The sequence below is a fragment of the Saccostrea echinata genome, unplaced genomic scaffold, assembly GCF_033153115.1.
Source record: "Saccostrea echinata isolate AGI-Se365-2 ecotype Australia unplaced genomic scaffold, CSIRO_AGI_Sech_v1 ptg000022l, whole genome shotgun sequence".
Lineage (NCBI taxonomy): Eukaryota > Metazoa > Mollusca > Bivalvia > Ostreida > Ostreidae > Saccostrea > Saccostrea echinata.
Window position 1 is genome coordinate 2,743,159 of NW_026889771.1, and position 23,053 is coordinate 2,766,211.

General features: G+C 32.0%; 1 protein-coding gene across 1 annotated transcript in view; it reads right to left on the minus strand.

Moving 5' to 3' along the window:
• Positions 1–298: 298 nt before the first annotated feature.
• Positions 299–23,053, minus strand: part of LOC133190633 (uncharacterized) — a 32,814-nt gene continuing 10,059 nt past the window's right edge. The window contains exons 5-10 of the mRNA XM_061326323.1: positions 20,837–21,022; positions 20,111–20,239; positions 13,644–13,823; positions 9,346–9,564; positions 1,623–1,835; positions 299–462 (exon numbers count right to left, since the gene is read on the minus strand). Of these exons, the coding sequence (XP_061182307.1) occupies positions 299–462; positions 1,623–1,835; positions 9,346–9,564; positions 13,644–13,823; positions 20,111–20,239; positions 20,837–21,022 (1,091 nt within the window). The remainder of the gene's footprint in view (positions 463–1,622; positions 1,836–9,345; positions 9,565–13,643; positions 13,824–20,110; positions 20,240–20,836; positions 21,023–23,053) is intronic.

Below are 23,053 nucleotides of genomic sequence, written 5' to 3' on the forward strand. Positions count from 1 at the left end.
ACGCAACTTGTTGCGTGGGGTATAACAAACTTATACCTAGCAAAAAAATATTATTATGTGTCATAAATACCATGGCATCATGTCCTAATATTTGAAAAATAGCATTTTTGAATATTATTTTAGTTTCGTTACTAACGCTTGCAGCAATGCAAAAAAGTGACAGTGACAGTTTCTGAAAAAAATGATCGATGACTAAAAGGCATGATAGAATATATTTGGGAAAATACCTATTACATACGTTACCATGGAAACAAAGTATTGCATAGCAATGGTATTATTCATTGATCAGCTGAGTGACTCAAGTGACCTGAAACCGGCTACCTTGATTGCATCTAGAACCTGTCCATCCTTTATTGCAACTTCTGCAGGAAAAGTTTTCGTTTGCACATGTTTCCAATACGGAGCAATTGGGTGAACAAAAGCTTAGACAATTATCCTTGCCATTTTCTGTGGGACTGCACGCTAAACGAAAGGATACATTTTGTTAACGAAAATAGTCGCTATATATCAAGGATGTGAAAAAATTTAAATTTGTAACATAACATTGACTTTTTCTGTCTCGAACACTGATATGTCAAATACTACATTTTATGTGCATGTATGTTGAATTGTATTCATGGCCCTGTTCGTTTTTTTCCTATATAAAAGACACTGATTATTGATAGGTTCTATTATATCAAGCTGTGGTAATGAGGTACACGGAATTACACGTTTTAAACAATTTTTGAACCATTTTACCTATAATAGTTAAGATATATTTGTAGGTTATCAAGAAGAGAATTTTTATTTATTAATTCAAATAGTATCATTAATTTCATTCTTAATATCTTTAAAACGTCAGTTCCATTGTGTCACGTAAGAGTCAGTTATAACAGTACCAACACCTAGCACATCGTACTTTGATATTTTTATGAAAATATAACTTTTAAAATTTCACTGTAGAAATATCACTTGCGAAAACATCACGTTTATTGAAAATATTATAGCATTTCACTGCTAAAAATATACTATACAATAAAATAATGTATATTATGCAAGCGAAATTTGTTTATTTTATCAGTATCTTTATGCGTTTCATGTTTTCGATAAAATGTATGACAGTATGAGGAAATTTAACGAAATAGAAGAATATGAGGATAAGGAAGTAAACCTAAAGTACGAATATGAAAATATGTGCTCTAGTTCTAAAAGTACGCCAAATCATCCCCACAAAACTTAAATATCCGACACATATATTTCTCGTTCTTTTCATCTTGTTTGTATTGCTTTCAGTAATATGCTTATGCAACCATTTTAACCAGCAACAAAAAACTATTGAGAAAATCACTATGACAATTCTAGGTATTATTAAACATTAAAAAGAGTTATTTGACATTTGCATGCAAGTTAGAAGTAAGCTTCTTATATACAACTACTTTCTTCATTATGGCAACAATGAATAAAAAGATTACTTTAATCAATAAATCAATCTTACCATGATATAATAAGATAACAATTTTCTTTACCAAAAGGCAATTGTGTTGCGTTGCAAATCAATTTTAAAGATTTATGGGACATATACTTTAGTCATAATGTGAATGTAGAGTTTGAATTGCAAAATATGTGATGCAAAAAACTCTTACCAAATACATAAACTTCACATAATGTTAAAATCTTGTTTTGACCAAAAGGTAACTCGATTTGTATTTCCTGGACTCGCACGTGTGGCATCCGGGAGGAATCTATCCATAAGTCGTTTCGATCAGTGATGCGATTGTGCTCTTTATCGTCATAAATTGGTATTTTTTGTCCACCATTTGTTACTCCAAATACCATAAAATCATTAATTCTTTTCTCTAATCAAAATTCAAGAATATGTATGATAAATAAATGATTTGAAAATTAATATTTATACCTATTGCTTGCGTCTTTGTTATCATTATAACCAATTTATATGTATGTATGTATGTATATATATATATATATATATATTAGGGATGGCAATTTGTAATCGGTTAACCGGTTACTCGGTCGGAACGATGGTAATCGGTTAGAAAATCTGTAATCGGTTAGTCGGAAAAAAATTAAAATAGGTGTAAATTTCCTTAAAACACGATTTACCTGTTTACAATATTGAAAAACCCTGAATATTGATAAGTTATCACGTTTCCACATTTAATTCGGCTGATTTGGAGGTAAATAATTTAATTAAGACTCTCAAGATTGAATTTGTTGGGGGTAATTGGTCACTTTGCGAGGTGTTAGTTGCTGTTTAAATACCATGTCGTTACCCAACCTGTCTTAATTATGATATTAATTAAATCTTTGTTGTGTTCTGTTTAATGATTTAAATGATTGCAATGTGTATCTTACCTCGTCTATCCTTCGCAGTTATCCATCAAATTATATTTTCAAACAAATATTGTGAATTATTTCAGACTCAGTTTCTGTTTATGGTGACAATGCACAATGACCTTGTGATGTAGCATTATCAACTCTTGCGATATTTGAGAGATGTTTCATGGTTTCCTTATTTTTTTCTTGCCGTTCGAAATTAAAATAAAATATAATATACAGCGTACTAATCAAGCATTAACGCCTTTTTCAGTTTTCTTGTGTATATAACTAGAGTTTACTTGAAAAATAAAATATAAGGAAAATGTGTATTTTGATACGATTAACCGGAACGTCTTTCGGTTAACCGATTAGCAATTCTGTATTCGATTGCCATCCCTAATATATATATATATATATATATATATATATATATATATATATATATATATATATATATATATATATATATATATATATATATATATATATATATATATATATATATATTAAAATTAAAGAAGTCCTTGGTATAGGTAGTAATACAAAAAAATAATAAAGATTTCATAGAAGATGGCACATTATTACGCAACATTAATCAATAATTAAAATATGAAAACAATATTAATAGTCATAGATGCAGACAGGATATTTATCTGTTAAGTTTAGGCTTAAATTTATCAATGAAATATTGTTCTTTGGCCCGCCGTAACTGTTCATTTTCCTCTGTAACTTTGTAGAATTGAAAGGGACTTTTTAGTATCTTTCCATTCTACAAAGTTACAGAGGAAAATGAACAGAGGAATAATGTATCATTTTAAGTGTCAAGTCTATTCATTTTGGCGCTTTCTTCGGACATTTTTTGCGCCAACTTTTGACGTTGTCTTTTAACTATGACGTCATAATAACGACGTTATTATGTCATGTTGCTATTGTAATTGTCAATATTCAAAATACACTGAAGAGCCAAGAGGCGAAAGCGCTATGGATTAAAGTGCCATCTTCTACGAAATCTTTATATATATATATATATATATATATATATATATATATATATATATATATATATATATATATATATATATATATATATATATATATATATATATATATCTCAAGGTTTAATAGACACTTACAACTTGTAGGTAATGATAGAAGTATATTATATCAGGTTTTTTTAGAAATCGTACTTATTTATTTATGAATTGAGTGTTGGGGGGGGGGGGGGGTTTATGCCTAGGTCACATTAAAGCCGATGGTCTGGGGACCACAATTTTTTCTCGTATCGTCGGCTGAAAAAAAAAACGGGATTGGCAGAGTAGTCACATTAATTCCTAGGAACACCGATGTCTTTAAAAGTTAAAAATTTGTAAGTCGGCTAACCGTCGCCCAATCATCGTTCGTTGAGCCGCAGTTTGTTTTTCACTGTCGGTCGACATTTACGAAAACCCAATTCCTAAATGTCGACCGACCGACGACCGAATTAACAAGCTTTTTGCCGATGGTCGGACGATCATCGAAGGTTGGTCGACAGACTATTCTTCGACTGCTTCAAAGGAAGGAATCGGCCACCGATGCAGAAAAAAATTATAACTTGGTCCGACGGACAAAATTGGTCGGCCGACGAAAAAATAGATGGCAAAATTGGTCAGGACAACGCCTGATGAACTGCCGACGGTCGCCCGTAGAATCCTATTTTTGCCTCAAAAAAAAAAAAAAAAACAAAAAACAAAAAAAAAAAAAAACGTCGGCCGTTGGTCTTTTTGTTGTTGTTGAAATTACTGGGGTTTTACAGTTCTTTTGTCTCATATTACATTGTATGTACATTATTATATGGAAACGTGCTAATTGTTTTGAATATCCATTAATTTATTTTTAATTCATACGTACGACAATATACCATTTCTGTAACGAAGTAGTGATTCAAAAAAGTTGTATGTGTGTGTGTGTATGCTTTTGTAATTTGTAATCTTATACAGTATCAATTTTGATGCACCATCTGTGCATTTCGATACATTATGTTTCTTCGGTGATGCACATGCCAAAACGTTAGAAACCCGAAATATTATAGATAGAAACAAGATGTGTTTGTGAAATACTGATGCCCCAGCTGATGGTGAAGGTTAAAGTTTCTCAAATGCAAGTCAAACTCCAGGTTAAATGATCAAAATTGTTGGTACTCAAATAAAGGTCTAGATAGTCTCAAGGAAAATACCTGTGAAATATGAAAGCCCTAATACCAACGGTTGAAAAGTTATGGCAAAGGTTTAAGTTTTTCAAAAGTAAGAAAAACATCAATGTCAAGGTCAAATTGTGCCCAAGGGAGGGTCTTGTCACAGGTGATACACGTGTTCGTGAAATATGAAGGCCCTAGAACCAAATGTTCAAATGTTATTGTGTGATGAAGTTGATTTTTTTTTTTGTATATAATGTTTTACTTTTTGTTATAACGGGGTTCCATACTGTTGAGGTTGTTTTGCTACTGGTATATAAAGGGACCGGTTTTGTCAGAGTGGTTAGATCTAGTTTGGTGTCCGGTAGCGTGACAAGCCGGAGGTGTGCCACGTTGGCTGTATTCCCTGCATGATTTATACAACTGGCGAATATTGAGATATAGCACCGAATGTAACGGGTAGCCATATAACTTGTTAGGCGGATTATTGCAGCGTGTGTATGCAGTTCTAGCCGGTAAGAGTGTTCGAATGTGTACGTATATGTATGTATATAGTGGTTTGTTGTTATGACATTCCGGTTTTCAGTTGTAATTAAGGTTTTGTCAAAGGTCAACATGTCCAAAAATTTATTTTTACAATAGCTTCAAAACTATGTGGTTTATAAAGTTAAAACTTTTACAGTTTATAAATATATCATTGATTAACAGATAAAAAATATCACTTGATAACAAATACTTTAAAAAAGTATTTATCGAGAAAAAATCTTTTTAAAAAATGCATATATTTTCAAAAAATGCACCTTCTTTATTCTGTACTTCTAGTGAAAACCATCATTGCAGAAATAATATATGATTATCAATGAAGGGCAAGTTGGACTTCGATGACCTCTGGAAAGTTGTTTTCCCTGTTTATTTTGTCCAAATGTTAAGATTTGAAACCGAAAGTACATTGCAAATGGCGGATTTTATAGGGGTCTTGTCTTTGTACATCTCATGCTTTCAATAACAGCCTTTAAGAGACCATTCACGTCTAACTTGCCTTTCATTGATAAACATATATTATTTCTGCACTGATGGTTTTCACTAAAACTACAGAATTAAGCAGGTGCATTTTTTTTTTAAATTGTGCAAATTTTTTGCATTTTTTTCCCTCTAAAAATATTTTTTTTAAGTATTTGTTTTCAAGTGATACTTTCTATCTGTTAATCAATGATATATTTATAAACTGTAAAAGTTTTAACTTTATAAACCACATAGTTTTGAAGCTATTGTAAAAATAAATTTTTAGACATCATGACCTTTGACAAAACCTTAAGGTTAGGTTTTTGTAAAAGTAAATTCATTTCAGTGCGTAAAGTGCTGGGAGACTATTATTTGCATAAGTGGATGTGCTGAGGGCCATTTGACAGCCGTAAGGTGCTGAGAGTCAGTTGACGAGTGTTGAATGGAGGGCCAAAGGTGTCATATCTAATGTCCACGCTGTAAATGGTTGTTAGGATAACCGGAGTGGGAGGCTATAGACCCATAGCTGCCGTTAAATCAACTACCACGTGGTGAGAAGAGCACGGGTATGTTAAGGCTACACCCAGAGATATCCTACTTGCCTTAAAAATATGACGTCATAGTAAGCTGTATGACGTGATCTTTACAAATAATGATTTCTTAATATCTACCCCGGTATATTTAAAGTCTAATTTCAAGTCCAAGAAATGAATGGAATCATTCAAAAACATAATTTGAACTAAACCTGTCGTTTTTGGGTGGTATAAGTAGCTAAGTATTTATCACAGGGCTTACCGGGGTAAATACCAAACCCATGACGTCATAACTATTGATCACATATTTGCCGAGTGAAAATGAAACGTGACGAGAATTCATGTAAACAAATATATGAAATGGGAGTTTTAAAGCATATACCGTGGATGTTATTTGTGATTCATAAGGAATTAAATATTATGAATCAGGTACATTGATATATTCTTATCATGTTTTCTTGTAATGAACACAGGCACTGCTTTGAAATCCCGATCAGCCTTTCCTCTGTCGCTCTATAACAACAAAGATGCAAAAGTTCAACACTACGCCGCTTACTGCCAAACAATTTTTGTTTGTATCGAAAGCTTGTATTCTATAGTACTTGGAAAGTGCTGCTAGAATCGTGTGGTTAACATAAATTGATGACAATTCCTTGATCGTACATGTATGTATAAAATGTAAAAATTTTGGTTAGGTTTTAGGCGAAACTTTGGAATATTTTTTTCTGTGTTTGGAGAGTAGGATTCTAGCAGCACTTTTCATGGTCCAGTGACGTTTTTACATAATTATTTTCACAAAAAGAAATGAATTATCCCCGGGGTAGTGTTGAACTTTTCACTTTTTCATTAAGGTAATTTTTCTATTTATAGACGTCACGTGATGACGTCGTAGTGGAGTGCTTCTTTTAGCCTAAGACTCAATGACGTCTATACAATGGATAATAATAGTAAATGTTTTATATATGGCTTTTCCGATTTATCAATGTTACATTTTACGAAAAAAGTCTAAATTGGCCGAAATATGATCTGTGTACTGCCTTAACGTACCCGCGAGAACGGCGCAGTCCTTAGGACATTTCTTGATTGGTGTTAATGGTGGATGAATGAGTGGTGTGACTTTCGGAGAACGTGCTACAGTAATTGTGATATAGTTACTTTTGAGTAACTTTCAGTCTATTAAAGAAAATAAAACTTTTTTATTGAAATATATGATATTATAAATTGAAATTATCTGAGCTTTTTAGGAATATTATTTTTGAACTGATTTTTTTCAAATAGGTCAAACCTCAAGGTCAAGGTCAATGGGCCAAAATTGTTGGTCTTGTCAAAAGGAATACACATCTGAGGAATGAAAGCCCTAGAATCAACTGTTCAAATTATGTCCTAGGTTAACGTTTTTTTCAAAAGTAGGTCAAACTCCAAGGTCTAGGTCAAATGGTCAAAGGTGTTGGTATCCCAAGGAACGTCTTGTTAAAATGTATATACATGTGAAGTTTAAAAGCCCTAGAACCAACTATTCCAAAGTTAAGGTTAAAGTCTGATAAAATTAGCAAAAGTGGTCAAATTCCAAGGTCAAGGTCAAAAAGTCAAATTTGATCGTACCCAAAGAAAGGTCACACGGAATACACATGTGAAATTTGAAAGCCATAGCCCCAACCAATTAAAAGATATGGGCAAGGTTAAAGGTTTTGTGGACAGACAGACTTACAGACGGACAGGGCAAAAACTATATAGCATAAAAAAACTTAAAAAGACTGGAGCCAAATACGTTAAAGGATCAGAGCTATGCATGAGGGAGAAATTCCCTAATTTTGAAATAAATTTCTAAAGGAGATGGGCGAACATAGCGTGCAGAGAGCCTATGGCTTCAGATATATAAAAATCATGTTCTATTTGTGAATTTAGTATTTAGAGTAAAGTTCTCATTATTGAAATTTATGAAATTATGATATGCAAAACTTTTCTGAGGAAAATTTTCTGGACAAAATTCATTCTTTTATTTAAAAAAAATTTGGAATTCGTTGGGTTCGAACCCAAGCAATAAAAATCATGAGTATCACTTTCTTTCGAGACTAGCACTAGACTAACCACTAGACTACACAAGTCCTGATGAATAATGGCATTTAAGTTATGTTTGTGATATGACCCCTGACTTAAAGCTGAACACTACTCGTTAAAGGCATTGTCCGCCATATTTCTATTTCATCGGCGCTATCCCAACAACACCTATATAAGCCGGAGACCTTTTAACAGTTCAAAGTATTACGCTGTAGAGGTCTCGCCTGAGAAGAGGTACATCTTACATTGCCGTATTACTCGGTCGAGATGAAATTATCAAATTTTACACATTTTTCCGAGCCAGGAGAAAAGTAACATCAAATATACAAGTCAATGCATTATTTACAGACAGAAAATGCACATAAAACATGGAATAAACTAAAAAAAAAAAATCTAAGACCACGTACGGAAAACTACATGTCGGCCACGAGTTTCAAGTGTGCAATCGGGTGTAACGAAATCGAAGGGTTTATATATCTGTGTGGAGGTGCCTATTTATGAGTAGTGTTCAGCTTTAATGAATTTAAGTATTTCTCGAAAAGATGCGAATGCTATGTCATAAAAGTATATCTTTAAGGTATAGTGGATCTTTGCTCCATGTTTTTGGAAACCAAAATATGTATTTTTATCCAAACTTTGAAGATTAACTTTCCAAAATATGGAGCGAAGACCCACTCATATCGAAAAATGGTGTTGAAGTATGAGAAAATTACTCTTCTTGCCCTCTTTAGTGCGTGCATAGTATTTCATAAGCAAATAATTTCAATTTTTGTGAGATTTTTGCAAATGGTAGAGATTTTACATCAAGTATATTTTAATGGTACATGTAGGTGAAATATGAAGGGAACTTTTGATATAATTGAGATTTAAATTTTCACTTTCATGTTTGTCACACTATAGGCTTTTCGCTAGTCATGTTCACCCATCTCCTTTACCACATCAATTAAATATATATATATATATATATATATATATATATATATATATATACCAATTTTGCAATTTTGATAAATATACCTGTGTATATTCATATATACTTTAAAAAGCATGCAGAGAAAATATGAATTCGTCTTTATTGAATTCGTTAAATTAAAAAAAAAAAAAAAAGAATTCTAAAAAAAAAAGTTTGAACAGTTCTCTTAATTAATCAAATAAGATTTTGGTAGTGATGACTTCCAAATTATTTTTGAATGTATAATGGACAAAGGTTTATATTTTGTGATTACAAGTACATTTATGTTATATTTCAGGGTCTGGGCAACTTACGCAGTGTATTCCTATTGCGAATTCGAATTGATGTTATGGAAAATGAATTCCCTAGAAGAACAGTCCATTTTGGCCGAGTAGCAATACCTTCTGCTGTGTGAGAACATGTTTTAGTATCAAAATTCCCACCATCATCTCTACCATCCACAGCTTTGTCAGAGGTCCAAGGACCAAGAGTTGAGCTTTGGTTGGTTATTTTCCATAAAGCTACGTTTTTACCTGTAATTATGGAAAACCTCTACAATTAAATAGTGCTTTTTAGGCAATATGAAAAAGAGTTCTATAAATAAATTCTTGGAATGAATGAATAATTTAGATGTTTGTTTCATAGGAATATAGTTGTGAAGTAAATGTTATATACATTTTCGTTTGGATTATAACACAGTTGTTCCTACAAAGGATGTATTCGTAATAATAAAAGATTTGACCTATAGGAGAGAACAATTTTCCGGAAAAAGTCACATTTAAAAATCAATGTTCTTTAGTTGTTTTCTATCGTATATTTGTCTAAATTTTTCAAATTTGCATTTTAAACCTAATTTTTTTTATTGCAACTTTGAAATTAACCTCCAAAGTTGGTCAAAACAGTATTTTGTCCGTTAAAGCACTAATTTTTGCGTGAATTTTGGCATAGAAGTCCTTCAGGGCAGGCCTGCCCCTAAATTAAATTATGAAATTTTGATAGATTTTGATCTAAAGAATGATTTAAAACAAGATCTTTTTAGGGGCACCCCTGCCTTAGGGTCGAAATTCGTAAAAAACCTACAAAAAATGCGAAAACCTATTTCTATCATACTGGATTATATTTATGGAGTACGTTTTCATAGTCAGTATAGCTCAGAGAGATACACCGCAGACTCTTACAGTGGGCATTTTTAGTGTCCTGATTCGAATCCACCTGTTGGCACACTTTTATTTTTTTTCAAATTTTACACCTGTATAAACACGAACTTTAATTTTTTATACAGGCTTTTGCATTTTACTTCCATTTTCTTCCTTAAATGTATGTTTGCTGTTGATATAAAGGACATTTATGGAAATGCGGATCATAAATTCTCTTTAACTAAACGCAATCGACCGGAACTGTATACCTCAGTGTAAGCATACTTTGTTCGAGGACACGAATCATTCACTTTGTGTTACTCGATACTGCAGGTGTCACAAAAAAATCATGCCGAGCAAAAATTGCTGTGTTTGTCTTTCAAGAACACCTCTGGGTAATAGTGCTGTTGTGCCAGTGGGAGAGATACTGCGCTATGCAGAGTGGATGCAGTTCATTCCTCGGGAAAATTGTGTGCATTGGCGACATGTTATGTCAAAAATGCAGGAGGAAGGCTTACAGATTAGAAAAGAATGTGGTAAGGTCAGTTAAGGTTTAATGTCCCGTTGCCATTACTCAGGAATCAAATAAGAACCCTCATACAAAGGATGTATATGTAAATACCGATGTAGGGTCATATGAACACACAGTTGACTATAACTAAAACGATACATGAGAAACAAGAAACTACACGCTTGTGGCCTAAAGTCAGCGACCGGAACGGATATCGATAAGCTTTTTCTAAAGAATGAAACCAATATCGGCCCTATAGGTCAACGCATATATTTACCTAGAAGTGATCCTTTATTATTTATTTGGTCAAGTTCTATTCTCGTTCAAAATAAATAAATAAATAAATATAAATATATATATATATATATATATATATATATATATATATATATATATATATATATATATATATATATATATATATATATATATATATATATATATATATATATATATATATATAACAGAAATATTTTCTGTGTATATGTTTATCAGATAAATGTATTTTCGTTATGCTGTCCTTGGTTCGAAACTCTCTCCCTCTCCCTCTCAAATATAATTTTTTTCATGTAATTAAGTAAAGAACACGCGAGAAGTCTGTGAAGAACTCATATTTTTGGCCTGATGATCATATCCATTTTGAAAAATAAATAAATAAAGGTGTATCAATAATTTAACAACTCTATAAACCCTCAGCGGAGAGGGCATAGAAGACTTTTTTGCAAAAGTAACAATTAATTTTGCGGAAACATACTGAAGAAAAAATTAGCAGCTTAAAACAAAATCAACAGACTTCGTTGCAAAAACGAACCATCGTCGATGCGTGATCAACAATTTTAACTGAATTCCAATGTAATTGATCCTAGCGAGACAGTCATCTAAATTAACGCGAGATGGTGTGCGATTATGTAAGCTTTGGAAAGCTAAAGACTTCAACTGTAATTTCTAAAAAAAAAAAAAAAAAGAAAAAAAAGAAAAGAAAAAAAAAAAGGTAAAGCTTAAATTGTGGGTTGTAAATTTGTAATTTTTTAAATTATATAATCACAACTTGTTTCACTTTCCTTTGCAAAATTTAAAAAAAAACTTTGTTATGCACAACGTTGTAAAATTGATTGCACAACGTTGTAATAATACTTCGTAGACTTTAGTTTCACCAATTTCTGAATTTAAAAAATATATTACGTTGCGTTAAGATACCAAACACAAGGTAGTCTAAGAATTTTTTAAATAAGGAAAATAAAAAGGACATATACAGTTATACTTTAATATTGGATTATGATGCGAGATATATTAATGAAATATTTATCCGACTATTAATTATTTATTTTTTTCATATTGAACAAATTCGAAATGTGCTAGAAAAAATTAATGAAACAAAGCATGAAAATACACATTGGGCCAGCCTGTTGACCTTTACCTTTTAAACTGTTCATTTTTCACGCCACCTAGAATCAATTCAATTAACAATTGTTGATTATGCATTGATGATCGTTCGTTTTGCAACAGAGTCTGTTGAGTTTGCAGTTGATTTTATTGTAAGCTGTTTGTTTTATATTTCAGTATTTTTGTAAATTACATGTTTGTAATATATATATATATATATATATATATATATATATATATATATATATATATATATATATATATATATATATATATATATATATATATATATATATATATATATATATATTTATATATATATATGTCTTTTTTACCCTTTCCGTCGCCCATGCACTCTACTTCAGATGTTAAGACACGATCTTAGTACATGTACCAGTTTCTTGATATAAAAAATCGATATGATTTTTTTTACTGTGAGAAATCCATTTACAGAACAACTGAATCAAACATCGCCTTCCTTTCCTTCGAACATTATAAAGCCAGTTTTGTTTGTAGTTTAATTTACATGTGCATGTAATTGTGCATAAAATTCGAAAGGCTTAAATATCTAAAATGTTTTTCCCTAAATCAAAGAACCCAGTCTTTCAGTTTCATTGTTAAACAATCTTAAAGTACTTAAGGAAAACACTTTTTAAAATATTTTCTCCAAACGCTTTGCTATTATGTAAAATGTATTTTAAAGGTCCGTTGAGTTCTTTAGAAAGTCCTTAAAGTGACACCGTGACGGAAAAACGCGAAAATCGACAGAAGTAGAATTTATGCATGACGCATGCAAATTTTGTTCAGCTCTTGAAAGTATTAGGTTTCAGAAAATTACAGGTTTCAGAACCTAAAAAATCTACTTAAATGGAGAAAAATAAAAGTAAAAAAAATCTTTGTATAACCCAACACAAAAATATTGCTTCACTTCTTCCTCTTTATTGTACGCATGCGCTGAAAGTTGAAGAATTTACCATGGTTTCAATTCCACAGATATAAAAGTCGGATGACCGAGAATTTTTATACAATCTTCAAAAAAAAGATGATCAGAACTTATTTCTCACTTCTGCTTGCTCCAATGTAATGTTGTTTACAAGTTTCACGCTAAAAATAAAGGACGCGTGACCTTGACATTGTGGACATTGACGATAAAAACAAAGCGATAGATACAACATTTGTTTTTCCGGCACTTACATTTTGCAGCTTTTTTCTTGCTTTACAGTGCATTTGCGTTACCAAAACTTCGCTATATTCATATTTCACATAAAACTTTTGTTTTGTGATACAATTTTCTTAAAAGAAACACATGCTTTTGACTCATTATGTAACTTTAAGGATATAGAATGACTGAAAATAATGACAAAATGAATATAATAGCAAACCATACGTATATCAAGTGCCATACCAACACATTTTCAAAAGATATTCATACATCTAAAAAAAATTTCAGATACATTCCTAAATTCGTTTACATCATCCGGCTTTGATTACCAACATTAATTACAAAGTTACTGTAATTTCGAATGGAAAGCAATAAACCAATCAACACGAAAGACAAATTGAGTATCTTATTGATGCATACCTCCAAAAACTTCAATCTCTTTCACAAATATCTGTCTTCCAAATCTTATCGTTATATTGTTTGTTATGCACATTCTGCTGAAGAAAATAGTAGGGGATCCCATGGGAATTTTTCCGATGTAGCAGGTACGGTTATTGATATCACTGATCGTCACAGTTGTAGAGGATTGCATTGGATCGACTGAAAGCGAAAAGAATAAAATAAAAAAAAAAAGCATGAAAAACACACACACACACACACCCTCTCACACACACACACACACACAACGATCATCTGATTAACATTAGTTATAAACACTGAATTCAAAAGATTACGCCCTCCAAGATTTCAAATGAAAAAAATGAACCCATATATGGGCCCATCCTAGCTCTAGGCGAAATACTTAAAACTTTGATCCACGAAACATGAGAATGCCTAAACATCAATAACTTAATGACTAATGTTGGCTTTGCATTCCTGGAATACTTAATCTTTTTGCATAGTAATTACGTACATTGTGTAAAAGATTATACTGTGGTTTTTGGCAAACCAGAAACCCTAAAAATTAATTCACATAGCCTGAGAATATGTGCATATAAAGAAGATGGGTGAACAAGGCGTGCAGAATGCCTATAGCTTCAGATATTTAAAAAATCATATTCAATTTGTGAATTAGTATTTAAAGTAAAGTTCTCATTATTGAAATTTATGAAATTATGATCAACAAAACTTTTCTGAGAAAAAAAATCTAGGAAAAATTATTCTTTTATTAAAAAAATAAAATAGTTTTCGTGGGATTCTAACCCCTAACAATAAAAATCCGGAGTATCATATTGCTTTCAGACTAACACGCTACCCACTACGCTACACAGCCCCTGATGAATAGCGGCATTTAAATCATGTTTGTGATATGACCCTTGACTTAATGAACTTCAAGTATTTTTCGGAAAGATGCAATTGCTTTGTTATAAAAGTGGACTTTTAAAGTATAGTGGGTTTTATGCTCCATTTTTTTGTACACCAAAAAATGCATATTTTTATGCAAACTTTTAGGATTAACTTTTAAAAAAATGGAGCGAAGACCCACTCATATCGAAAAACTTTTTAAAAGTGTGAGAAAATGACCCCATTTGTCCTCTTTAGTGCGTGTATGCTATTTTGTAGGCAAATAATTTCAGTTTTTGTGGGATTTTTGTAAATTATAGAGAATTTACATAAAGTATACTTTAATTTTAGATGAAATATCAATTAAATTTTGGATATAATTGAGATTTTATTTTTCACTTCATGTTTGTCGCACTATGGGCACTTCGCCCGCCTTGTTCACCCATCTTCTATGATGTATTGCCATGTAAATGTTAAAAAGATTTTTTTTGTAGATATTTTTGTGCAATTATAAATCTTGATTCTAGTATTGTGCGTATTCTGACCTTGACTTGAATTCTTGTTAAGCATCTCGACTATATTAGAATGCCTGCATATTATTTTCAGCATGACTTACTAAGACGAAAAGGGGTTTTATTGACAAGATTTAGATTTAGATTTTTTATCAATAAAATCCCATGTAAAATTTGCAGCCCATCCTAGTTCCGAGGCACTGATGCGCAAAAAATATAAATCACCACTACCTTAGGATACTTTCATATTCATATACATATGATTAATCAAGGGCCTGATGTTCCTGAGAAGTTTTTGGAGAAAAAATCCTATATATACTCATGTAGAACTCTTGTCATTCGTGTCACCTCACCATTCTCTGAGGGTCTAGATATCAACAAATGTGAACTGTACATGTAAACGAGACGAGTAAACTAATTTTTTAATGGATATATGATTTGAAAAGCCCTAGCACCAACAGTTCAAAAGTTATTACCAAGATTAAAGTTTTTCAAAAGGAGGTCATAGTCCAAGGTCAAGGTCAAATTGTAGGTATCCAAAGGAAGGACTTGTAAGAAGAAATATACATGTGAAATATGAAAGTTCTAGTATTACATGTTCAAAACTTATTTCCAAGGTTAATTTATGTGAATCAAACTCTAAATTCAAGGTTAAATGTGCTTGGACACAGATTTGAACTTAATATTTTCTCAAATTTTCTGTGTGATATAGCATTTCACACGAAAATATAATTAAAAACTTATTTTATCTGGAAATTATTGGAACTACGAATTCTGGGGCGCGTTTGATTGCACTCAAATAAATTTTAACTTTATCCCTAATATTTAAAAAACGAAGCGATTTTGTTATGTATTAATGAAAAATATTACATCTATAATCCAGAAAATTCAGAGTAGAAATGTTTGAAAGCAAAACCAACCCACCAGTATTGTCGGTCCGTGCTTTGTGATGTGTACAGAGTTAAACAAATTGAACACACCCGTGAAACGTAAACTGTTTTTGTAAACAGGGCACGAGCTCTGTTATTGTTAATGTTTACGATTCACCGGATGTGTTCAATTGTTAAACTCTGCACACACCACTGAGCACGGGCTTACAATACTGTGAGTGGGTTTTTCTTTCGAACATTTCTACTCTGAATTTTCTGGGTTATAGTTTTAATATTTTTCATTAATACACTACAAAATTGCCACTTTTCTTAATTATTAAGAATAAAATTAAAATATGTGAAAGCGCAAGAAATATGTCAATCCAACGCGTCAAGGAATTCGAAGTTTTAATAACTTCGAGATGAAATAAGATTTTGATTATATTTTTGTATGAAATGCTATAGCAACATATAAGTCATGAAATTATACAGAAAATTTGAGAAAATATCAACTTCAAATCTGTGTCCAAGCACCTTTAAAAGTTAAAAAATATTTCTACCCACGTATAGGTCTTGTCACAATAAATACACATGTGAAGTAGGAAAGCTTTAGCATCAACTGTTTGGGTAAGGTTAAAGTTTGGTATTTTTTTCAAAAGTGGGTCAAAATTCAAGCTCGAGGTCAAATATGTTGATACAGAAGGAAAGGTCTTGTCAAAAGATATGCATGCACATGTTAAATATGAAAGCCATAGCTCCAACCAATCAAAATTTATGGGCAAGGTTAAAGTTTTTGCGGACAAACAGACCGACAGACGGGCAGGGCAATAACTATGTTCCCCATAAAAAATAAAACTTAGTGGAAACACTACTTCTGCAAGTCTTACATGTATCATGTCTCGAAATGTGAGCAGTATTGCATTTAAAAGAAATGATCAAATACTCTCTTAAACTTTGCAAAATTTCAAATTCTTAGAAATTGGCCCAGTTTTAGTTCCTTGGCAACGGCAGCTATTTTGGATATGTAATCCCAGAAACTTGAAAAGAAACTTACACATCAATATTATGCATAGTTTTAAATAAAATTGGAGTGATAGATTGTATTTGGTTTTTCTTATTATTCAAGAATATTTCTCTCATAAAGATACGTGTGAAGGACATTAAATTTAGACCTTTACTCGGCACTCAAAGACCTCCCATCGGATACCAACAATATTGACACTTTAACCTTGAAGTTTGGCCCTTTCTAAAACAAAATTTTAACCTTGGTCATAAATTTCGAACGGTTGGGTTTTCATATTTCGCAAGTATATTTATGGGGACAAGCCCTTTCTTTGGGTAATAACATTTTTGATCTCTTCACCATGGAATTTGACTTGCATTTGAGGAACTTTAACCTCTGCGGTAAGCTGCCATACGGGGACATCAGTGTTTCATAAGCATATCTTGGTTTTTGCAGTAAACAACGAATATCTATCGCATTTTACAAACTATAAACAAAATAAGCAACTTATAAATTTAAAAAGTTGCACTGAATTTTTGATAAATATTGATGTGCATGTTCACAATTTTAAAATATTTTTCCTAGAAATCACATAATCTATTAAAGCTTCCAGGAATACAAAATAAAATGCAATTTTCGATCCCTTTATTTTTGAAACAATTTCGTTAAAAGTTTTAATAAGTTGATAAATAATGAAAAAGAATTTTGAAGAGAAAATTCCTTATACTAAATCGAATGAAAGTTGCTACTGAGACAGTTCTTTGACAAAATAAACAAGAGGCCCATGGGCCACAACGATCACCTAAGTCACTTTGGCCCTGCTGTTCATATTTTCATCATATTTTTCCATTTGTAATATTTATATTCCTTATTGTGGCCCTTCCCCTTGGGACCATGATTTGAACAATTTAGAATGATCTGAATCTACACTACCTCAAGAAGCTTCCACATAAGTTTCACCTTTTCTATCAAAGTAGTTTTTGAGAAGTTGTGTTTGAAGATTTTTTCTATATATTTCATTGATTTGAACAATTTAGAATCTACACTACCTCAGGAAGCTTCCACATAAGTTTCACCTTTTCTGTCAAAGTAGTTTTTGAGAAGTTGTTTTTTTTTTTAAATTCTAGATATTTCAATGTTAAACTGATTCCCTATCTTAGCCCGCCCCCCTCCTTACCTCTTAGGGCCATGTTTTGAACAATTTAGAATCTACACTACCTCAGGAAGCTTCCATATAAGTTTTTTTTACACCTTTTCTGGCCGAGTGGTTCTTGAGAGAAATTTTTAAAAAAGTTTTTTTCTGTGTATTTCAATATCAAACTTTGATTTCCTATTGTGGCCCCACCCTACCCCGGGGGCCATGATTTGAACAATTTAAAATCTACACTACCTCAGGAAGCTTCCATAAGTTTCAGTTTCTCTTGCTCAGTGGTTCTTGAGAAGAAGATTTTAAAAGATTTTTCCTATACATTTCAATGTAAAACTCTATTTCCCTATTGTGGTCCCACCCTTTCCCGAGGGGGCCATGATTTGAACAATTTAAAATCTACACTACCTCAGGAAGCTTTCACATCAGTTTAAGTTTTTCTTGCCAAGAGGTTCTTTAGAAGAACAATTTATAAATATCCACCCCCATTTTTGTCTTTTCTTTATTATCTCCCCGTGTAAGGGTGTTTGGTCCTTCATTTTTATAACTCCACGTAAGGATGCTTTGTACCAATTTTTGTTAAAATTGGCCCTGTGATCTTTGAGAAGATGAAAATGAAACAAAGTTGAAAGACGGACGAACAACAGACGGGAAACGGACAATGGTTGATCAGAAAATCTCACCTGAGCTCAGGTAAATTTTTACTTATTTTTTACAATGTAAACATTTGATCCCCTATTGTTGCCCTACCCTTCCCCGAATTGAACAAACCTGAACCTGTACTATGTCAGAAAGGTGTCATACAAGTTTCTTTTTCTTGGTTTTTGAATATTTTTTTTAAAAGTGGCCTCACTTAAGGAGGTTGGATCCTGACATCAAAAGTAATGAGAATTTTTTATCAAGTATATTTTTAGAATTTATACACGTAGCTTAATTAAAAATCAAAACAAAAAATTGGGGTCAATGCGCTTTTTTTGGCGCTACAGAGCATTTAGTTTGACCTTTTTGCACTGTAAAAACGTCTTACACATAAATCAATTTTTTAAGTTTTTCCTCCGATATTTTTTATTCAAATAAGTTATGGGAACAAACACAGTTTTATTTCATCTTGAATAGACCCATTAAAATTTTTGACAACGAAAAAAATTTTTAAATTACTCCGCACGTTCAATTATTTGACCTTTTTGCACTCAAAAAATTTCATTTTGCTAGCATTACAAATTTAACAAGCAAAAAACTCATTTAAAAGTAATGACATTTTACTGAATTTAAGAAGAATGATTAAAAGTATCTTGTATATTCAGAAAAGAAAGTTAAAAGTGGGGGTCTGTGATGTTAATTTTTAGATATTATTAAAATAGTTTATAAAATAGATTTATTTATCAAATATGATGATTGAATTCATGACAGTTTATTAAATATATAATTTAGGACCAGTATAAATCAGTTCACTGCTCAAAATAATTCTGTGTTCAGACTGCATGTAAAAATAGGAATCCAAACTTAACATACTTTAAATACTTCGAAAGAGAAAAATTGATCATTTTCTTCTAAAAAACCTTCCGCCACAAAATATAGTTCCTCACTTAATGCTTTTATTAGGGAATTTAATCATGGAGTTTTAACTGAATATAGTTTATTTGGCATTGTAGAATCCAGATTTATTGTAAGAATTAAAACATTACGCAGATTTTTTTAAATATAGGTTAAAATAGAAATCTGCTCAAAAGCTCAGCAGCGAACCTCGTTAATTAGCACTTTTTGATTAAACAACCTTGATTTCCCTTTATTCAACGATGCTTTGTGGTAAATTTAGTTGAAATTGGTCCAGTGGTTCTGCTGAAGAGATCAGAAGTCTACAGACGACAATCAAACAGACTAACTGACAAACGCCGGACATTCTCCGATTAGAAACGCTCAATTGAGCATTGGGTTCACATGAGCACATGAGCTTAGACAGTATGCAAAAGGAGCAATTAAATTTACAATAAAAATATGTATCTTTTCTTGAATTTTGCACAAATAAAGGTGAAAACTCCTTTATTTTCGGAGAAATGAAGAACAAAACATACCATGAATGTTGACTGCTGTGACTGTGAATGTTCCTTTCAGGACAACATTTGCGGTTTGTATGACACGGCCAACGTTTTGGTTTCCGTCAAAAACAAAGTCATTGTTCCCAGGTTTGATAGCAAGATTAACTGAATAATCAAGACAAAGAACGCATCTGTTTGTTAATTGCTTAGATATAGGTCCGGTTATTTCAGAGTACAAGAAACATGCATGTACTGGTATTTAGGTAAATGCATAGATTTTAGAAAAATACAACATTCTGAACTATACGGCATGCGCAATAAATAATAATACACTTTTTTATAAATGGGTGGCACTGTAGATCTCTGGTCGTCCTTCCCATATTTTTTCACAGACCAGCGAGCTACATGAAGCATTTAGCGATGTTTCAAGTACCGGTATTTTGCTTTTGCAAACATCAAGGGAACTAAATAAAGTTTATGAACTTGGTTATTTAATTTATTATATTTTTCGTCGTTTCTCTTTATCATTTATTTTTAAAGAAAAATGTAATGAACTGAAATAAATTTTATTTATGCTTGACTGCTGAAAAAAAATGTTTATCACGTTGCTTTAATATACCGTTTTCTACGCGTTAAGATTCAGAAGTGAGTATCCATCAATACGGTATTATCTAGATTGCAAGTGAAACAAAAGAAATACATTGTAGACTTGTACATAAAAAGTAATTAAAGGGAAAATACACTGCATTTACAAATCTTTACCGTATTGACATCCTGGTCCCATCCAGCCTTTCTCACATTGATTATTCTGTCCAGTACAAACACCAGTTCTGTCATCAAATGTGTTAACGTTATCACAGTGTTGCAGTGCAGTGCAACCGTTCCTGTTGTCTGCCTTACGATTTAGTTGATAATCACAGAACTTCTCCTGTCGCTGATTTGTTGTTTCTAGAAAATAAATGCAATGCAACATTATTAAAAGAAAATTCAATTAAAGCTTCCTCTAAATATTTACCTTCACACTCATTTCTGTCGTGATTTTAATACTACACAGCAGGGTCACCTTACAAATATGTATGGCCCCTGGGGGTGGGGCAGGGCCACAACAGGGGCGTCAAAGGTTACCATAGGAATATATAGAAAATATCTATAAAAATCTTCTTCTCAAGAACAGCTAAGCCATTATTAGACATATTAATACAGAAGTATCCTCAAGCAGTGTAGATTCAAGTTTGAACAAATCATGATCCCTGGGGGTAGGGCGGGGCCACAACAGTCGGGCAATGTTTACATATGAATATATAGGTCTAATGGTTAATTACTATTAGCATGTAAGGGTGGGATGTGCCCTAATTTAGGAACTTGAATTTTGGTAAGAGTTATCTCCCTCAGTTTTTAATTTTAAAAATCTTACCTTGAAAAAAAAATCATTTTCAATTGTCATTCTATTTCTAATGCGTTTTAGTGCATTTTTTCACTGCAGTATTTATTGATATTCTTTATTATTTGAATTTTAAAAAAAAAATTGCTCCATAGACTTCAATGCAATCTTTGTTAAGTTCTTAAGTTCTGGGTGTAATAAATCTGAAGAAGATTGAAAGAACTGTTTCTTATCTATCAATGGGAACCTAGGGGAGAAACACGGTGCAAGTAGTACCTTACCCAGTTCCCATCTCTAGATGAAAGAGAAAATGTAACTACTATGTAATATACCCTCAGACATAGCTGTCCAATCATTAACTCAGACAGAGTAAAAGGAAAACCTATATATCCCTTGTAAGAACCTGATCATGCGCGTTGCCTAGGAAATAGCTTCGAAATCTTCTTCTCAAGAACAACTAAGACATAATTAGTCATATATATACAGAAGCAAGCTTAGGTATTGTAGAATCAAGTTTGTTCAAATCATGACCCCCCAGGCGTTGGGGCACAACAGAGGGTCAAAGTTTTGCATAAGAATATATAGGAATCATCTTGAAAAAATCTGCTGCTCAAGAACAGCAAAGCCATGATTATTCATATTATTTTAGGAGCATCCACAGGTAGTGTAGGTTCAAATTTGTTCAAATTTACGGTGGATAGGGTGGGGCCAAATGCTCAATCAGAGTTTTACATAGGAATACATAGGGAAAAAATCTTTAAAAGTCTTCTTCTTCTAAATATAGCGAAAGGGAGTTTCTTGACAATTAAGATTTCATTTTGTTTCACAAATCATGTGCATTGCAGACCAGCTAAAATAAAATTTTCTCTCTCTCTCTCTTTTCAATAATAAAATGGATAGTTTCTGCATGCCCATAAAAGTACAATATTAATAAACATACGAAGTAGCCCCTACCCCCCGATTCTCCACGCCAGACACACTTATGTACTTCCAATTTGCTTAGCAATGAACACATGCACGTCGTACATGCATATCAAGAGCTTTTGATAGACCCATGGTCAATCTTTGGTAATTAAGAATGCCAGTGATGGATATATAATACATACTGATTTATAATTAGACATGTCAATCAAATGTAAATTAATGTTTTATAAGTATTCAATTAAAATGTTAGAAACAGAGTTTTAAAAAAAGTACAATTAGATTTAGTAATGTCCGTAAAGCCGTAACGTTTGTCTCATAGTCACAGGTCTGTCTGTCTATTTAGTAAAATGAGTTTCCACATTATTATATCTTTAAATCAATTTTGAGCATGTTTTGCGTTGATCACAATACAAAAGATATTTATATTTTGGTTTATTACATTTTCTTTTATTACATTTTGCGTTTTCCTCAACGCAAAAATTAAGTAACACAAAATGTAACAACTAAAAAGTGCATGATTACATATTGATCCCAACTCAAAATGTAATAACGCAAAATGTATTAATCCAAAAACTGTTTTATTACATTTTGTTTTATTACATTCTGCGTTGATCTCGACGCAAAATGTAATAACACAAAATGTAATAATCCAAGTTTATTTCATTTAGCGTTGT